General features: G+C 39.3%; 1 protein-coding gene across 2 annotated transcripts in view; it reads right to left on the bottom strand.

The window, feature by feature from the left end:
- CASP10 (caspase 10) overlaps positions 1 to 17,497 on the bottom strand; it is a 50,423-nt gene that overhangs the window by 14,590 nt on the left and 18,336 nt on the right. For both annotated transcript variants that reach the window (XM_086719263.1, XM_025935184.2), the window contains exons 3-6: positions 16,097 to 16,450; positions 14,202 to 14,295; positions 8,033 to 8,168; positions 4,416 to 4,525 (exon numbers count right to left, since the gene is read on the bottom strand). In XM_086719263.1, coding sequence (XP_086575389.1) covers positions 4,416 to 4,525; positions 8,033 to 8,168; positions 14,202 to 14,295; positions 16,097 to 16,443 — 687 coding nt within the window. In that variant the 5' untranslated portion in view covers positions 16,444 to 16,450. The remainder of the gene's footprint in view (positions 1 to 4,415; positions 4,526 to 8,032; positions 8,169 to 14,201; positions 14,296 to 16,096; positions 16,451 to 17,497) is intronic.

Genomic DNA, 17,497 nt, shown 5'->3' with positions numbered 1-17,497 from the left:
CATCCCCCCTACCCACCCCCTCCAGTAATCCTCAGTTTGTTCTCTGTATTTAAGAGTCTCTTATGGTTTGCCTCCCCCCTGTTTTTATCTTATTTTTCCTTCCCCTCCCCTATGTTCATCTGTTTTTTTATTTCTTAAACTCCACACATAAGTGAAATCATAGAGTATTTTTCCTTCTCTGACTTATTTCCCTTCGCATAATATACTCTAGCTCCATCCACATCATTGCAAATGGCAAGATTTCATTCTTTTTGGTATGTGTGTATCACATCTTCTTTAGCAATTCATCAGTTGATGAACATATGGGTTCTTGTCATAGTTTGGCTATTGCTGATAGTGGTGCTATAAATATTGGGGTGCAGGTACCCCTTTGAATCAGTATTTTTGTGTTCTCCAGATAAATACCTAGTAGTGCAATTGCTGGGTTGTAAGATAATTCTATTTTTAACTTTCTGAGGAACCTCCATACCGTTTTCCAGAATTGCTGCACCAGTTCGCATTCCCACCAACAGTGTAGGAGGGTTCCCCTTTCTTTGCATCTTTGCCAACAACTATTGTTTCCTGAGTTGTTCATTTTAGCCATTCTGATAGGTGTGAAGTGGTATCTCATCATGGTTTTGATTTGTATTTCCCTGATGATCAGTGATGTTGAGCATCTTTTCTTGTGTCTGTTAGCCATTTGCTTGTCTTCTTTGGAGAAATGTCTGTTCACGTCTTCTGTTCATTTCTTAACTGGATTATTTATTTTTGGGGTGCTGAGTTTGATTAGTTCTTCATAGAACTTATCCAATATGCCTTTTGCAAATATCTTCTCCCATTCCATAGGTTGCCTTTCAGTTTTGTTGATTGTTTCCTTCACTGTACAGAAGCATTTTATCTTGATGAAGCCAAAGAGTTCATTTTTGCTTCTGTTTTCCTTGCCTCTGGAGACATGTCTAGTAAGAAGTTGCTACAGCCAAGGCCAGAGAGGTTGCTGCCTGTGTTCTCCTCTAGGATGCTGATGGTTTCCTGCATAAGTAACTTTTAAGACACCTTCTGACCCTGAAAGTCTAGGAGAAGGCATGTAATATGAGGTGCTCCCTCCCAAAGCCTCCTATACTCTCAGCACCATGACAACTACTCCCATCTTCATCTGGCCATAGCCAGAATCCTCTGAGGTCAGCAAAATAGCAGCGCTCTACATGCCAAGGCTGAGCCACTCCCCTTAGAAACTATTGAATTTCTAAGAGGCAAAGAGCAAAGTCGTGTGTGTGTGTGTGTGTGTGTGTGTGTGTGTATTTTCTACATGCACAGAAGTATCTGAGCACACACAAAATTAGTTGAAAAAGTAGGTGCAGAGAAGGATTAAGTTTAATGGGCAAAAAAACTTTTAGAGGAGAAAAGAGGGCTCTCGCATATAGCAGAATGCTGAGTGCTGACTTATAAAGGTAGAGAAAATACTGGAGTTTGAAAATCATTGCTTTTCAACCAACATAATAAAAATTGAATCACACTAGAATCATTAATGGATACTAAATCTAAGGGAAATTCTTGATGCAGAGTGGGATATTTGTAAAGTCTCAAAATGTCTCTCTACCACTTGCTTACTAGTTGCAGGGGAGAAATAGTAACTATACAAAATTAACTGTATAGTGAAGAAATCAGACAACACCTTGACCAAACAATCAAAATTACCATCACAAAGAGGGAGCAGACGGACACCACTGCTTCCAGGTGTGATGCCCTGAGAAGAGTACATCATTTAGGTAATATTCCTGCCAGAATATATAAAGCTTGAAACAAATCACAGGCAATACCACGCACACCAAAAATGAGGACAATTCTATTTTTTTAATAAAAGGTGGTAGTGAGGGTGACTATATTCTTCAAAAATGTCAATGTCATAAAGAAAAGTTGTTCAAGATTAAGGGAGACTACAGACACATGACACCTAAATACAATAATGATCCCAGATAAATTATGTGTTGGAGGGGGAAAAAGCTATAAAGGATATTATTTGATCAACAGAAAAAATTGAAATGTGGAACTTCAATTTGGTGAAAGTATTGTATTAAGTAAACTGTAGTGGCATCAATAACTGTACTATAGTTTTAAAAGAATATCCTTATTCTTAGGAAATACATAGTAAATATTCAGGGGTAAAGAGTCATGATGTGTGCAAGCTACTCTCAAAAAGTTTGGGAAAAAATTATGTGTGTTTAAATAGATAGGTAGGTAGGTAGATAAAGACAGAGAAAGAAAGCAAAGGCTAACACAAATGGTGTAAAAGTCAACAACAGGTAAGTGAATCTGGTAAAATAGTACACAGTGTTCTTAGTATTACTCACATTCTGTCAACTTTTCCATAAGATTGAAATTATTTCCAAATTTAAAAATAAAAAATTGTAACTGTAAAAATATGAAACCATGAAAGTAGTAAAGAAGCTATGAATGAATTTTTAAGAATAAAAAATAAAACTTCCACAAACAATCCAATTAAAAAATGGGCAAAAGGACTTAAATAGACATTTCTCCAAGAAGGATAACACAAATCGCTAACAAGCACATGTAAAGATGCTCAACATCAGTAATCATTAGGGAAATGAAAATCAAAATTACAATGAGATACCACCTCATACCCATTAGGATGACTACTATCAAAAAATGAGAAAATAAAAAGTGTTAGCAAGGTTGTGGAAAAATTGGAACCCTTTATGCTTTATTGGTGGAAATGAAAAATGATACAGCTGTCATGGAAAACAGTATGAAGGTTCCTCAATAAATGAAATACAGAATTACCATATGATCCAGCATTTCCCCTTCTGGGTAAATACCCAGAACTGAAAGCATGATCTTCTGGGTAAATACAAGAACTGAAACCATGATCTCAAAGAGATTTTGTATACCCATGTTCATAGCAGTATTAATTCACAATAGCCAAAAGGTGGATGCAATCCATATGTCCATCAAACATATGTGCATTCGTTTATGAATGGATAAACAAAATATGGTACATACACACAATGAAATATTATTCAGCTTTAAAAAGGAAGAAAATTCTGACACGGTTGAACCTTGAGGACATTATATAAAGTGAAATAAGCCAGTCACAAAAAACAAATACTATATGAATCCACTTATATGAGGTACCTAGAGTAGTCAAATTCACAAAGATAGAAAGTGGAATGGTGTTTGCCAGGGGCTGGTGGGAGGGAGGAATGGGGAGTTACTGTTTAATAGATATTGAGTTTGAGTTTTGCAAGATAAAAAGAGTTCTGGAGATTGGTTATACAACAATATAAATGTACTTAACAGAACTGAACTGTACACTTAAAACTGATGAAGATAGTAAATTTTATGTTGTCTTTTATCACAATTAAAAAAAAGTTCCAAGGCCAAGATAACTGCATTGATACTGATAGATGTTAGCAAAATAAAACTGCCCAAGTCTGCTGGTAAGAAACATTAATTCCAGGGAAGAATGTCATATGTGTCTTCCAAGGATCATGATCATGTTATAAGAAACACACTGCTCCTAGGTTTCAGCACCAAGAAGAAGAAGAAGAAGGAGGAGGAGGAGGAGGGGAGGAAGGAAGAGGAGGAGGAGAAAGAGGAAGAGGAGGAGGAGGAGGAGGAGGAGGAGAAAAAAAGGAAAAAAAAAGAAAATGAAACAGATTGCAAATTTCCCAATGTTTTCCCTCTATCCACCCTTCTATTGCTGGGCACTAAAGGAACCCAGTTCTTATTCTCTGGAAAGGACAGGCTACATAATTTGTAGGGCTCCATGCAAGATAAAATGTGAGGCCCTTTGTTCATACATAAAGAACTGTTTAAATTTTTTTTTTTATTTTATGGAAAGAGAGAGCAGAGGTGAGGGGCAAAGAGAGAAGGAGAGAGAAAAAGAGAGAGAGAGAGAGAGAGAGAGAGAGAGAGAGAGAGAGAGAGAATCCCAAGCAGGCTCCATGCTCAGCAAGGAGCCCGATATGGGGCTTCTATCCCAAGACTCTGGGATCATGACCTGAGTTGGAATCAAGAGTCAGATGCTCAAATGACTGAGCCACCCAGGAGCTCTCATTATTAAGAATTTTAAAACAGTGACAGCTGAGCATTAGAAAAGCATGGGCAATGTGGGACTGCACAGGCTGTACATTCAGGAAGCTGGCCTTGATCAAATTGCACAGATAAAACAATCCATTTCAAAGCAATCCAGTGGTGTACTGGAGTCAACTCAAACCAGCTAGTGAGAGCCATTTGTCAGATTTTCAGAAATTCTGCAATAACCTGAAATCAGCCATAATGGGAACACTTACCCCAAACACTACAAATCAGGGTCTCTCTCCTCTCTCTCTTTTTTGTTCTTTCTTTTTGGGATAGGGAATTGAGGGTGGAGAGTAGAGCTGGTCATTAAACATTTGCCAACACATCATTGAACCTACCTGTAAGGCTCCAAAGAATTGGTTAACATCTGAACGGGAAAATAGTTCTTCCTCTCCTTGATGCAATGACTCAGTTTCCTGGTCAACAGGAGGTGTCACTACCTGGGAGGCTGGAAATAGAATCACAGACAGTAAAACAAAAATCATCTTCTGACTAGTAGTAATCCAAGGTAACCAATCATCACAAGATATTATTTTATAGGGACCTGTAGATTTGTAGTGCCATTTGCTTAAAGAGGCCTACATATATACCTAGGAAAAAAATGTGAATTTATAAATTGTTTTTCTTTATCATTGTATTTTCATTCCTTGTATTATTATATTTCATTTCTTATTATTTTTGTGTTTTTATTCTTTTTATAATGTTACTAGTTCCTTAAAATTACCATATACTGTACTAAATACTATTTCAGAATGTATGGTACTTAATGTGTCAGATAATGGCCAAGAAGAGATAACAAAGGCATTACCTCAAAAAATAAAAGCAGAACTAAGACCATAGTAAAAAAGATAAAGAAGAAAAAAAGGAAGGGAGGAAAAGAAAAAAAAAATCAAGAAAAAACACTCAAAAGTGGTAATTAAATAAATATGGGGTTTTTTTTAATAATAAACATGTTATGTATATAAAGTTATTTCTATGGAACCATTACTAAGAATGAGCTATGTCTGTATTATGTTCATAGGAAAATATCAGCTATATTAGGTGGGAATAAAGAAAGTTATATATGATTAGTATGATTTTATTTAAATATATATGTATTTATCTATCTACACACACACACACACACTCACAAACTGTCTCCATATAGAAGAAAGGCTACAAAAATATACTCCAGTGATTAGGTCTGGGGACTGGCCAGCAGTAGATAAACTCTATTGTCATTATTTGAATGTTTATTTAATTTTATTATAACTATGATACATTACTTTTAATAAGAAATTTAAAATACTAAAGCAAACACCAAGACTCAAGAAAACTTAGAAAAGTATCCAGGCAGTCCTTAAATAGAGCTTGTGTCCTAATCAGATACAATGGACTTTGACGTGGGGCATCTGGGTAGCTCAGTCAGTTCAATGTCCGACTTTGGCCAGGTCATGATCTCGTGTTCATGAGTTCAAGCCCTGCATTGGGCTCTGTGCTGACAGCTCAGAGCATGAAGCCTGCTTCAGATTCTGTTTCTCCCTCTCTCTCTCTGCCCCTCCCCCACTCACGCTCTCTCTCTCTCTCTCTCTCTCTCTCTCAAAAAATGAATAAACCTTTTTAAAAAGTGGACTTTGCCTTTGGATCACATTCATTTACAGAAAAGTCTAAAATCTGCAGACCTACTATTTTTTCAGTCCTTTAGTCCTTAATCCTAAATGGCAGAATTAAGCCCAAACTCTTAGGGCTACAGAAAGTCAACACTGAAATATTAATTGATATCTATGATACAATAATAAATATGTATTTGGTCTCTGCCCTCCTTTTCCTGGCACACAGCTCCTAAAACCCTTGGAATCTCTGAAGTGCTAAGCATCTTTTGCTATAAGATGCTAATAAGATGATTGGTGACTGGGGGCTCCTGGACAGCCTCTAGAGGCCTGTGGTCAAAGGATTAGAACTTTCAACCCCACACTCAGACCTCTGAGAAAGGGAGAAGGCCTAGAGGTTGAATAAATCATAATGGCCAATGATTCAATCAACCATGCCTACATATGAAGCCTCCATAAAAATCTCTAACTGAAGGAGCTTGGAGAGCTTCCAGGTTGGCAAATACGTGGAGATGCTGAGAGAGTGAGCTGCCTGGAGAGGGCCTGGAAGCTTTATCTCCCTTCCCCCATACCTTGCCCTATCCGTTTCCTCCTACACGTGGCTGTTCCTGAGTCAAATATTTTTATAATACATAAGTAATCTAGTAAACTGTTTTCCTGAGTTCTGTGAGCTTTTCTAGCCAATTACTGAACCTGAGGAGGGGCTCATGGGAACCATCAGTTTGTAGCCAAGTTGGATACAAGCCGTGAGTATTCTGGGGACCCACTAACTTGTGACTGGCATCAGAAGTAGGGGGCAGTCTTAGGGCACTGAGCCTTGAGCCTAATTTAGTTAAGGTGTGTACTAACTCTGGTTACTGTCAGAATTGAATTAAATCATAGGACACCAAGTTGGTGTCTACAGAGAATTAGAGAATTGGTTGGTATAAAAAAATCATACCCATCTAGGTCAGAAGTGTTCCAGAAGTGTTGGTGTGATAATAGTAGAGGAAAACTTTTTTTTTTTTTTATTTTGACACCCAAAAGAGATCACACAGCAGGTAGGTTGTAGAAAAGAAAAATCAAAATTAGAATTCTTCTTCTGATATAAAGCTCAGGCTTCAAGATTCACTGAGGCATTTACTACATAAACACTAGAGTGCCTTCTCCAGAGTTCAAATATCCAAAATAATTTGACCACCTACCCTGTTCATTTTGTGTGGGGTACTAGCTACAGGAAAATGGCAAATGTAATTTTAAAAAAATCTCTGCATTCAGAATTCAGTAATGATTCCAAATATATTTTCGATATCAACTCCCTGCTTTTTATTTCTCACTTGATAACTTTGGTTAGAAGAATCATTTTTATTTTTCATAACTTTTACTTAAATTATACATTTATTCATTGCCTTATTATTGTTTGAGATTTTATCAATTTAACAACAGTATATTTTGTCCCTCAACTCATTGTGTATTTATAGAATTCTTAGAAGTTTCCTTTTAGCTAGTTTCGTTTTCAACCAAAGACATTTGCACACCAGATTAACTCACTGAACTAAAATATGGGTGTGGCATTAAAGCTACTCATGCATTTTTATTTCAGCTCTTGTTTAACACTAGAGAAACAGACCTGGAAAAACACAAATATTTACCAACCAGCTTTGACTTCCACGCTGTGCTATTACCTCCATATAATACGACAGCAATACAACCTTTACAAGACAGGACTAAAGAAAAAAACAAGGAAATAAAATTCTTCTCTGTTAGTAATTTCTGAGAATATGAACGTTTTCATGAATTTCTGACAAACATATTCATAGCAACATGTTTTACGCTATGCCAGACATGCATTTTACAGGAATTACTTCATTCAGTTCTCAAAACACTCATGAGGTAGATAGTATTATCATCCCCAGTTTACAGATGGGGAAAGTGAAACACAGAAAAGCTAAGAAAAGAACCACTGAATCATTAATAAGTGGAGTCCTGGCAATCTGACTCCATAGACCTCATTCTTCATCCTTATGCTATTCTGCCTCCTTCTTTTTTGTTATTTCATTCAAAATTATTTTCTCTACTCTCGCCCCACGGATGAATGAGAAAAAGACATTTATCTAAAACTTTTCTTCATTAGAATATAAGATCCAAGACAGCAGAAGCTTTGCTGTATACACTACTGTGTCTCCAACTTCTAAAACTCTGCCTAGTACAGAGTTCAATAAATAGTTCGCATTCAATAAATATGTCTTAAATGAGCAGATGGGGAGAGAGTTCTGGCTTTTCTAAGACAGTATCATCAGAGTGATGAGTAAACATCATTAATGATCAGTTAGTTTAAGAATTCCCATGGTCTTGTGCAAAGAACCAAGTGTAAGTAAGCTAGTTACCTTTCTCTCTCTTATATTTTTCTATCTTTCTCATAAGGTTAGGTACAACTTTTCTGCAGAGATCCTCCAGTAACATCAGATTATCTTCATCTATTAGAGCTTGTTTCTCCAGATATGCCAGGAAACTTAGAGAGGTCTGCAAGAGAATCAATGGAGTCACATTTACTTGCCCTCTGAGGATCCATTCATTCTTTAAACATTACCTGCATGGCCTCTAGTCACTAGATTTTGCAATGATGAATAAGGCAGAGTGTTTGCCCCTGAGGGGTTCAATCGTATGGGGGAAGGTGGATTACCAAGTAAAATATACAATCTATATTAATACCAAATATATGTAACTCACTACATACCAGGCAGTGCTTGCTGTACATTAACCTCAAAAACAAGCCAATGAGCCTAGATCCTATTATAATCCACATTTTAAGATGAAATAACTGAGGTTCAATCAGTTATTTGTCCAAGGTCACAGAGCCAATAAGTGGCAGGGCTGGTATCTGTACCTGGCAGTCTGATGTCAAAGTCTCTCTTATTAACTAACCATTGAGCTAGACTGCCCGTCACTTAGAGCTGTAAATGATATAATTAGATTAGGGCAGCAGCAAAACAGAAGCACCAAAGAAACAAGAGGCAAATATTTGGTATTTGAAAAGAAAAAAAAAATTTCTTAAATACTGCTGGGAAAAAAACACAAATCAGCTAGTATTATTTTAATATTGAAATACATGTGGGGTGGAAGGTATCATATTCTTTTCAGTAAATAAGGCTTCTCAATGTATTAAGCTGGTTATGAAAAATATGCAGGGACAAAATTACATTAGAGCCCACAGAAAAGAATACCTGCTTAGAAAGGAACCTCTGGACACTATCCCACTGCATACATTAAGCATCAGCAGAGTGGGAACTGGGGAGAAGTCTCCAGATACATGGAACAGTTGAATGGTTAAAAAGGGACAGTGTGTTCAGGAACACTGAGAAGGAAGCTTGAGTACAAACACTGAGTGAGAGCTAGATCATGGCTAGAACTGCGGGCTGGTATCAGACCACGCAGGGACATACAGTATATGAGGAGTTTGGGCCAAGTGTCCCACGCATCAAGGAGTGGCAGAAATAGTTTTTAAGGAGGACAGTAACATGACTACGTTTATTTTTAGCAGAAGTTTTGAAATAGGTTGGAGAAGGAAGTGGATTAGAGAGAAAATATTGGCAAGAGGTACTGGACCTGAGAAACATTTCTGAAATAGAATTTGGTGAGTTGTGGAGATCAATTGGGAATGGGTGAAAAAGATGACTTCAAATGGCAGTATCACTCATTTATTCATCATTCGTCTATTCCGCATAGCAGGCTTCACAAAAGCTGCACATGGGAGAGGACTCTTTTTTTTCATTTATTTTTTTTAATATTTATTTTTGAGAGAGAGAGATAGAGCATGAGCAGGGAAGGGGCAGAGAGAAGGGGAGACACAGAATCTGAAGCAGGCTCCAGGCACTGAGCTCTCAGCTCAGAGCCCAATGCGGGGCTCAAACTCACAAACTGTGAGATCAGGACCTGAGCCAAAGTCAGATGCTTAAATGACTGAGCCACCCAGGCACCCCTGGGAGGGGATTCTTGAAGGATGACTATGTCTTCACTGCCAGCGTGGAAAAGGACATTCCAGGCAAAGAAAACCACTTGGGAAAAGTGATGTGAAACTACAAATCTGGTTATGAGGAGGTTCATGTTGGCTTCAGTACGAGCAGTTTCATTGGAGTGGTGGAAGTTGAAGTCATATTGAAATGCATTGATATGTGACCCAGAGTTGACTTAGTGGAGAAAGAGCACATACAAACTATTCTTTCAAGAAGCTTGGCAGTAGAGGGAGGCAGGGAGAAAGAGCAATAACATAAGGATGAGGAAGGGTTACTGAGTGTGTGTGTATGTGTGTGTGTGTTTTCAAATAAGGCACTCAAGATGTCAACAACCAAGGAAAAGAACAGAATTGATTACTTGATTTCTGTTCTCATCTGATCAAAGAGAGATTATAATTTTTTAAGACATTCCAGAGACAGGGCTCCTGCGTGGCTCAGTCAGTTAAGCATCTGACTCTTGATTTCAGCTCAGGTCATAATCTCACAGTTCATGAGTTCAAGCCCTATACTAGGCTCTGCACTGACAGTGTGGAGCCTGCTTGGAATTCTCTCTCTCTCCCTCTCTGCCCCTTGCTCACTTGCACCCTCTCTCTCAAAAACAAATAAATAAATAAAAGAAGTGTGTGTGCCCCCACCTGCAGCCCTAGCACACCAATAGCTTGGCCCAGGAATAAAGCAGGAGAGAGGAGCATGTGCAGGAAGATTCATCCAGAGCTGATCAGCTGGGCAAAGGGGTCAGAAGGAATCTACCACACAAGGGTCTGTGGTAGGTCACAGGCAGATGAGCTCTCTCTGAACCTCAAAACAGAAACCCCATTTTTTTAAACTTTCTTTTTTTTTTTAAGTTTATTTCTTTTTAAGAGAGAGAGCACTTGGGGCGCCTGGGTGGCGCAGTTGGTTAAGCGTCCGACTTCAGCCAGGTCACGATCTCGCGGTCCATGAGTTCGAGCCCCGCGTCGGGCTCTGGGCTGATGGCTCAGAGCCTGGAGCCTGTTTCCGATTCTGTGTCTCCCTCTCTCTCTGCCCCTCCCCCGTTCATGCTCTGTCTCTCTCTGTCCCAAAAATAAATAAAGGTTGAAAAAAAAAATTTAAAAAAAAAAAAAAAAAAGAGAGAGCACAGAAGGGGCAGAGAGGGAGAGAGAATCCCATGCAGGCTCCACATCATCAGTTTGGAGCCCAATGTGGACTTAAACTTATGAACTGTGAGATCATGACCCAAGCTGAAGTTGGATGCTTAACCGACTGAGCCACACAGGCACCCCGAAACCCCATTTTTGACAGCATTCTACTAAGGGTGAAGAAAAGGGACTAAGACACGATTCCAGAAGCAATGATAGAAATTCATTATAACTTCGTGGAAAGTTCATTGGATGTTTGGTAAATGACACCTTCTACACACACACACACACACACACACACACACCACGCAATTTAAATGGGGTCTGTACTTTAAGAACACCACTCTGGTTAATACTAGCAGGAAGTGTCTGAAACCTCTTTTGTTGTGCTCCTTTGCTAAGCTAGTAGATTTGGGTGTGGTTTCCTTTACATCCAACGTCCTAAGTTGATTGCTACTCTGAGAACGGATTTCCGGACTGTTGTTTGAGTCTTTCAGCATGTGTAAAGACAGCTATTCTGCTATGAACCTGTAGAAAGTTATCAAAAAGGAGCCCTAGAACACCCTACAAAGGTCATTTCTCTAACTCTGGAGAGACTGTGTGAATTTAAAACATTTCCTTTTTTGACTGAGGGAAGTTCAGGCCCCCCCCCACCCAGCTGCTAAATAATTTATTTCAGTAACAAAAGTTTTTGCAATGGCAACTGCAGATAATGGAGTCTTATTAAGCCCCCATATAGAAACTCATCTAGCTGCTTAGAGACTGTCCTTTACATACTTCAGAAGGCTAGCCTGATCTCAAAGTCCAGTTGAGATCAACCTGGATTATCTCAGGTATATAACTCACCCACAATTCTCACATGGCAAAATAGATCTCCTTCGAAATAAAGCTGAGCTCATTTGGAACCCAAGAAGGAAGTGTGATTTCCTGAATCTGACCGGGTATTTCCATAGTTCTATGCCACAGCGAAATACAGTGATTTCTCCCTTTACTCCTGTACTGAATAAGAAAAGCATAAAATCATTTGGCTGCCTGAACATGGGCCTTCAATGACTTAAAAGCTAATTTAGCAGGGGGCAAAATGTTTGGAATACTTCTGGCAACCAACCACAGATGCCTGCAAGCTAAGGTCTAAAACCCATGGAGGAAGTACAAGAAGAAATACATCCCCCAGTTTTTCCTAGTAGAAAATCACGGCTTGGTGTGGAGCATATCAGGGATTCCTGCCCATCTCCTCATCCCTCATCCTGCTGTGGGGAGTATGGACTTCTGTCCATGACGCAGAGAGAAGTGTAACCACAGAGAGTGGGTTCATTTTATTTATAAATCCAGACACTAGAGAAATCACAAGAGGATGTTCCAAGCTAGGAGAAAATATTATCAGAATAATCTGGAGCACTTTCAAACTACAGGAAATCAATGTGGAGACATTCAGACTCTGAATCCAGCTGCCGATTTGCAGGAAATACAGGGGACAGAGGAGCACATTGAACTGTACCAAGCACACGCAATCAGCAAAACTCAGACTGGGGGAAATTCTACTGGCCAGGTGTCCTGGGGTTCTTCAACAGACACATTTTAAGAAAAAGAAAGGGATTGCGGGAAGGGGTTTAACCTACAGATTAAAAGACACTCAAAAGAAATAAACTGGCCAAGACTAAACTTGACATCTAGGGATGCACAGGTAAATGATAAAGGCGTAAAGACACCTAAGAACATTGTTACCATAAAAGCCAAAACAGTGGTTTCTTCTAGCGGGTGGTAAGTAAGGGGCTGTGATTGGAATGGGACAAGTGGAGGGGTTTCTAGAACAGCTGGCAAAATTCAAATTCTTGACCTGGGTAGTGGTTTCAAGAGGATTAGCCTTATAACAATTCTTTAATCTGTATGTGTATTTTATTCATTTTTCTACACTTGTGTTTTGTTGAGGGTTTTTTGTTTTTTTTTTTTTAATTTTTTTTTCAACGTTTTTATTTATTTATGGGACAGACAGAGACAGAGCATGAACGGGGGAGGGGCAGAGAGAGAGGGAGACACAGAATCGGAAACAGGCTCCAGGCTCCGAGCCATCAGCCCAGAGCCTGACGCGGGGCTCGAACTCACGGACCGTGAGATCATGACCTGGCTGAAGTCGGACGCTTAACCGACTGCGCCACCCAGGCGCCCCTGTTGAGGGTTTTTTTAAGAATAAAAAGATAAAAGAAAAAAGTGTAAAAAAAAAAAAAAAAAAAAAAAAGAAAGATATCAGAACTTCCAGAGAGTATCTAAGGGAAAAAATTAGTAGATTGTGACAAGGGGCAACAAGTATAAGAATGTTATTAGTGTATCTTTGCACAACCCCATTAGGGTGGCTTAGTTCGTCCTGTTAATCTCTCCAGTCATTCATCATAAAATCACATAAAAGCAAGGGTCCAGGCCATTTTCTCAGAAAGAGAAGGGAAAGATTGTATCATTCCATTCATTCATGCTTTCATTCAGAGCACCATTTTGTAACAGATTCTACAAGGTTCTGGAGCTATAACAATGAGTAAGACTTGGTCACCAACTCCAAGGAACCCACACCCAGCTTTTAGAAGACAGGAGCCTCCATAAGTGACTAATCAAAAGACACAGAGGGTAAAATCCCTGAGGGGTATGAAAGAGGAAAAAAAAGATCTTAAAAAACTGTAGCCTAAACAAAATGAACCTGTTCGGGTCTACAGGTCTAACACCAGGAAATATATTTAATGAATTCCTTACGTAGTCCTCATCTGACCTACCCCACCCACCCACCTCCTCATTTCCTTACTGTGCCCGACACATTTCTATATGGTAAAACACAGTGGGTGCCAATAGAAGTTAACAATTTACTACCTGATTACTATGTGCCAAATACAGGCCCCTAAAGTTTTACCCACATTATTTCATCCAATTCTCCCAACAGTCCTGGAAGGAAGTAGTGTAATTATCTACAATATGACACATGAGAAAATGGAGACTCAGAAAGGTTCACTCACTTGCCCCACATCGAGGCATTAGTCACAGAACCAGGACTAGAATCCAGGCCCATCCAACACCAAAGTCAATGTTCCTAAGCACTCTATGGTATCATCTCCTACAAATATAAACCCTTCTTGAAGACTCTTTCCAGCATATTCCCAACACTGATTAAGGCAGTGTTCACAAGGGCACATGGATGGGTCTGTCAGGAAAGCGTCTGACTTTTGATTTTGGCTCAGGCCATGATATCAAAGTTTGTTGAGTTCAATCCCCAACTCAGGCTCTGTGCTGACAGCATGGAACCTGCTTGGGATTCTCAGTCTTCCTCTCTCTCTCTCTGACCTTCTCCTATTCACAATCTCTCTCTCTCTCTCTCTCAAAAATAAATAAACATTTTTTTTAAAAGGCAGTGCTCACAAATACCCCACTCTTTATGACCCACTTACCATCTGGATTTTGGGAATCGATTCCCTCATAAGGAAGACCATGTCCTTTAAGTTCTCTGAGCCGATTCCCTCTGACAGTTCGTACAGCAGGTTTCTAAGACATACATCCAGAGAGACAAGTAAAGCCTCACACTTGCAAAGGACAGCACAGTAAATTGAGTGCTTTTTTATACACATTTTCTCTCATTTGAATGATCACACCCTGTGAGCAGATAATTTCAAATCCCATTGTATAGATTCAAAACTAAAACTCTAAGCTTTAAGTGGTCTATTACATAAAGATAACATAATAAGCAGTAGAGGCAGTCCTTCTGATGCCAAGTCCAGTGCTACTTTCCATCCCACTAGGAAGATGTAAAACTCAATGTTGGCATGCCTTCCCATCTCCTGACCGCATTCTAGGAATTCAGGCTTACTTTATAGGCCCTCGTCAGAGAGGACTTGATACCATTCTATAGAAAGTCCATGGTTGAAAAAAAAGGAAACTATCCCAACTTCTGGAGAGTCATGTATCTGACCACCAGAAAAGCTGAACATTCCATTCACACACTAACACCTCTGTATGCTGGAGATCTTAACCAGCGGAGTGGAAATAATGACTTCCAGAATTCCCTCACTGACTCAACTATAGCTCAGATTCTGGGAGCCACTTCAAGGAGGGAGACCTGAAGGATTCTAGTCACCCCAGCCACAAAATAACACTTCAACTCTTCCTTGGGAAGTTCTCTAATGTAGATACATCAGTGGACAATTAAAAACCGTATTGACTAAGTCCTGGTGATGTATTGTACAACATGGTGACTACAGTTAAACAACACAGGTGACCCTTGAACAACACAGGTTTTAACTGCAAGGGTCCACTTGAACTTGGATAAATACAGTACAGTACTATAGATGTATTTACTCTTCCTTATGATTTTCTTAATAACATTTCCTTTACTCTAGCTTATTCTATTTTAAGAATGCAGTATATAATACATGTGACATACACAATATGTGTTAACTGTTTATGTTATCTATGGGGCTTCTGGTCAACAGTAGTAGTGAAATTGGAGGGGACTCCAAAGTTTTGCTGGATTTTTGGCTGTGTGGGGATCAGCACCTTAACCCCCCATTGTTCAAGGGTCACTGTACTGTGTTATATATTTAAAAGTTGCTAAAAAAGAAGATTCTAAAAGTTCTCACCACAAGCAAAAAAACTGTAACTATGTGTGGTGATGGATGTCAAACTTACTGTGGTGATCATTTCACAATATATAAATATATCCCATCATTATGTGGTATACCTAAAACTATTACAATGTTATAGGTCAATTATATCTCAATTAAAAATTTTTTTTAATTAAATGAAAAAAAATAGTGTTATCTAAGGTCTGACCCATTATAAACCTGATCCCTATATTTCACCCCTTGTGTAAAACGTCTATATTTTACCCTTCTGGGTTTCATACAAAAGGGTATGAACATTTAAAACTGGACATGGCATAAATGGTGTCCTTCCCTACCTCAGAGACACATCCCCTTTTTCATTTTGCTTATTTGGCCCCACGCATGCATTATCTCCTCTCAAATCCCCGCAATGACTCACAGGAGGAAGGGCTGTCTGGGAGTACAGAGGGTAAAAGGAAAGCACGGGCCCTGCTATGCTGAGGCAGGCTTCATTTGGCGGTGAGAAGCAAACCAAGGGAAGCCACTACCAGGCCCAGAGCTTTGCTGACCTCCCAACTTTTCATCTCATTAGTGCTGGAAGCTGAGAGATCTCCTGGTTCGGAAGCATCCAAGGAGGTAGATAAGAAAAAGATCTTAATCCCAACCTCCTTTCAAAGCCCAGTGGCCCGAATGAACACTAGCTAGATGGAAAAACCCCCCTGTCTTGATCACAGACCCCTCCTCACCTGAACAGAGAGACCCTCCTTCGGGTGGGCAGCAAACTCTCCACTTGCTCTCTGCTTTGGCGGAGGTACCGCAGCAGCGAATTCTGTTTGAGTGTATAGAGGAGTTCTGCTAGGAAGAAGGGGTCTTCCTCACTCAGCAGCTCCTCTGCCAACAGATGATCAAAAATATCCGAGGCTGAGCTGGACTTCTCCAGCTTCTTGTGGGAGATCCAGTCTCGGCAGAGAAACTTCAAGCCCTCCACATCTTGGGCCTCCAGGTTTGAATCAATAATCAGAAGCTTCTCACGGAAGTTCACTTGACAATTATCATCTGAACGGAACCTCAAACTTTGACCTTGAGATGTCATGGCCAGCCTGAAAGAGACAGAGAAGTGGGGCAGCACATAAGAGAAAAAGGATCCACAGAACCCCACTTCCCCGGCCTCCTCCATGCCAGGCATTAGAATTTCCTGGAAGTGCTGAAAAATAAAAATTCCTGTGAAATTATTTCAAAAACCAATAGGCAAAAAAAAAAAAAAACCACCAACCTTCAACCACAGCACTTCTATGTTAACCCTTCTGGAGGTCTGGAAGGAGCTCTTTTTGGAACTCAACCTACTTTTATTTCTCCCAAATCAAAATGCCCCTGGTGGGCGCTAGTCAAAAGGGAGAATGACAAAGCACAATTTCTCCCTGTTAGAGCTCTTAATTCACTTCCACCAAATGGCAGAAATAGTGCTCAGATTTATGCCTTTCATTTTAGAAATAAAGCAGTCTCGGGTTTTATATTTCATAAGTGTCTACCAATTGAAGGATGAGGTAACACTGCTAACCATAATGGGACAGGTTTGTATCTCACAAAAAAGAGAAGCCATAATCCTAGACTCCAAAGGGTGGTTTTAAACAAGAGTTGCTCAGATCAGTGAAGGAAGTCACAAATTACCTAAATCAAGATTTCTACCGGATTAGTTCATAAAGTTCATATGGTATTTTCTATTCCAAATTCCATTCGAATCAAAGGAGCAATGAAGTGATAAAATTTTTCAGTGTAATATAATTCGTACTATAAGACCTCAAGGTATATACTCTCTTCTCGAAACTGAGCTATTTAGAAACAAGAAACCACTTTCTAAAGGAAAAAGAACAAAACAAAACACAATATCGATAACAAAAAATGGTTATACCTAAGTGGTATAATTACAAATAACTTTTCTTCCAGGCTCCTCTCTGAGTTTCTCAGATTTTCTGCAACAAACACACATTACTTTTGTTGTTAGAAAAAGAAAACAGAGAGGTGCCTGTCTGGCTCAGTCAGAAGAGCATGCAACTCTTCATCTAAGGGCTGTGAGAACAAACCCCACATTGGGCATAGAGCTTATTTTTAGAAAGAGAGAGCAAGAAAATAGAAAATGCTATTTTTAA

Source organism: Puma concolor, chromosome C1 (assembly GCF_028749965.1).
Source record: "Puma concolor isolate L17-30 chromosome C1, mPumCon1.1.hap2, whole genome shotgun sequence".
Classification (NCBI taxonomy): domain Eukaryota; kingdom Metazoa; phylum Chordata; class Mammalia; order Carnivora; family Felidae; genus Puma; species Puma concolor.
Note: the sequence above shows the minus strand (reverse complement) of the source record. Positions and strands in the feature narration are given on the sequence as shown.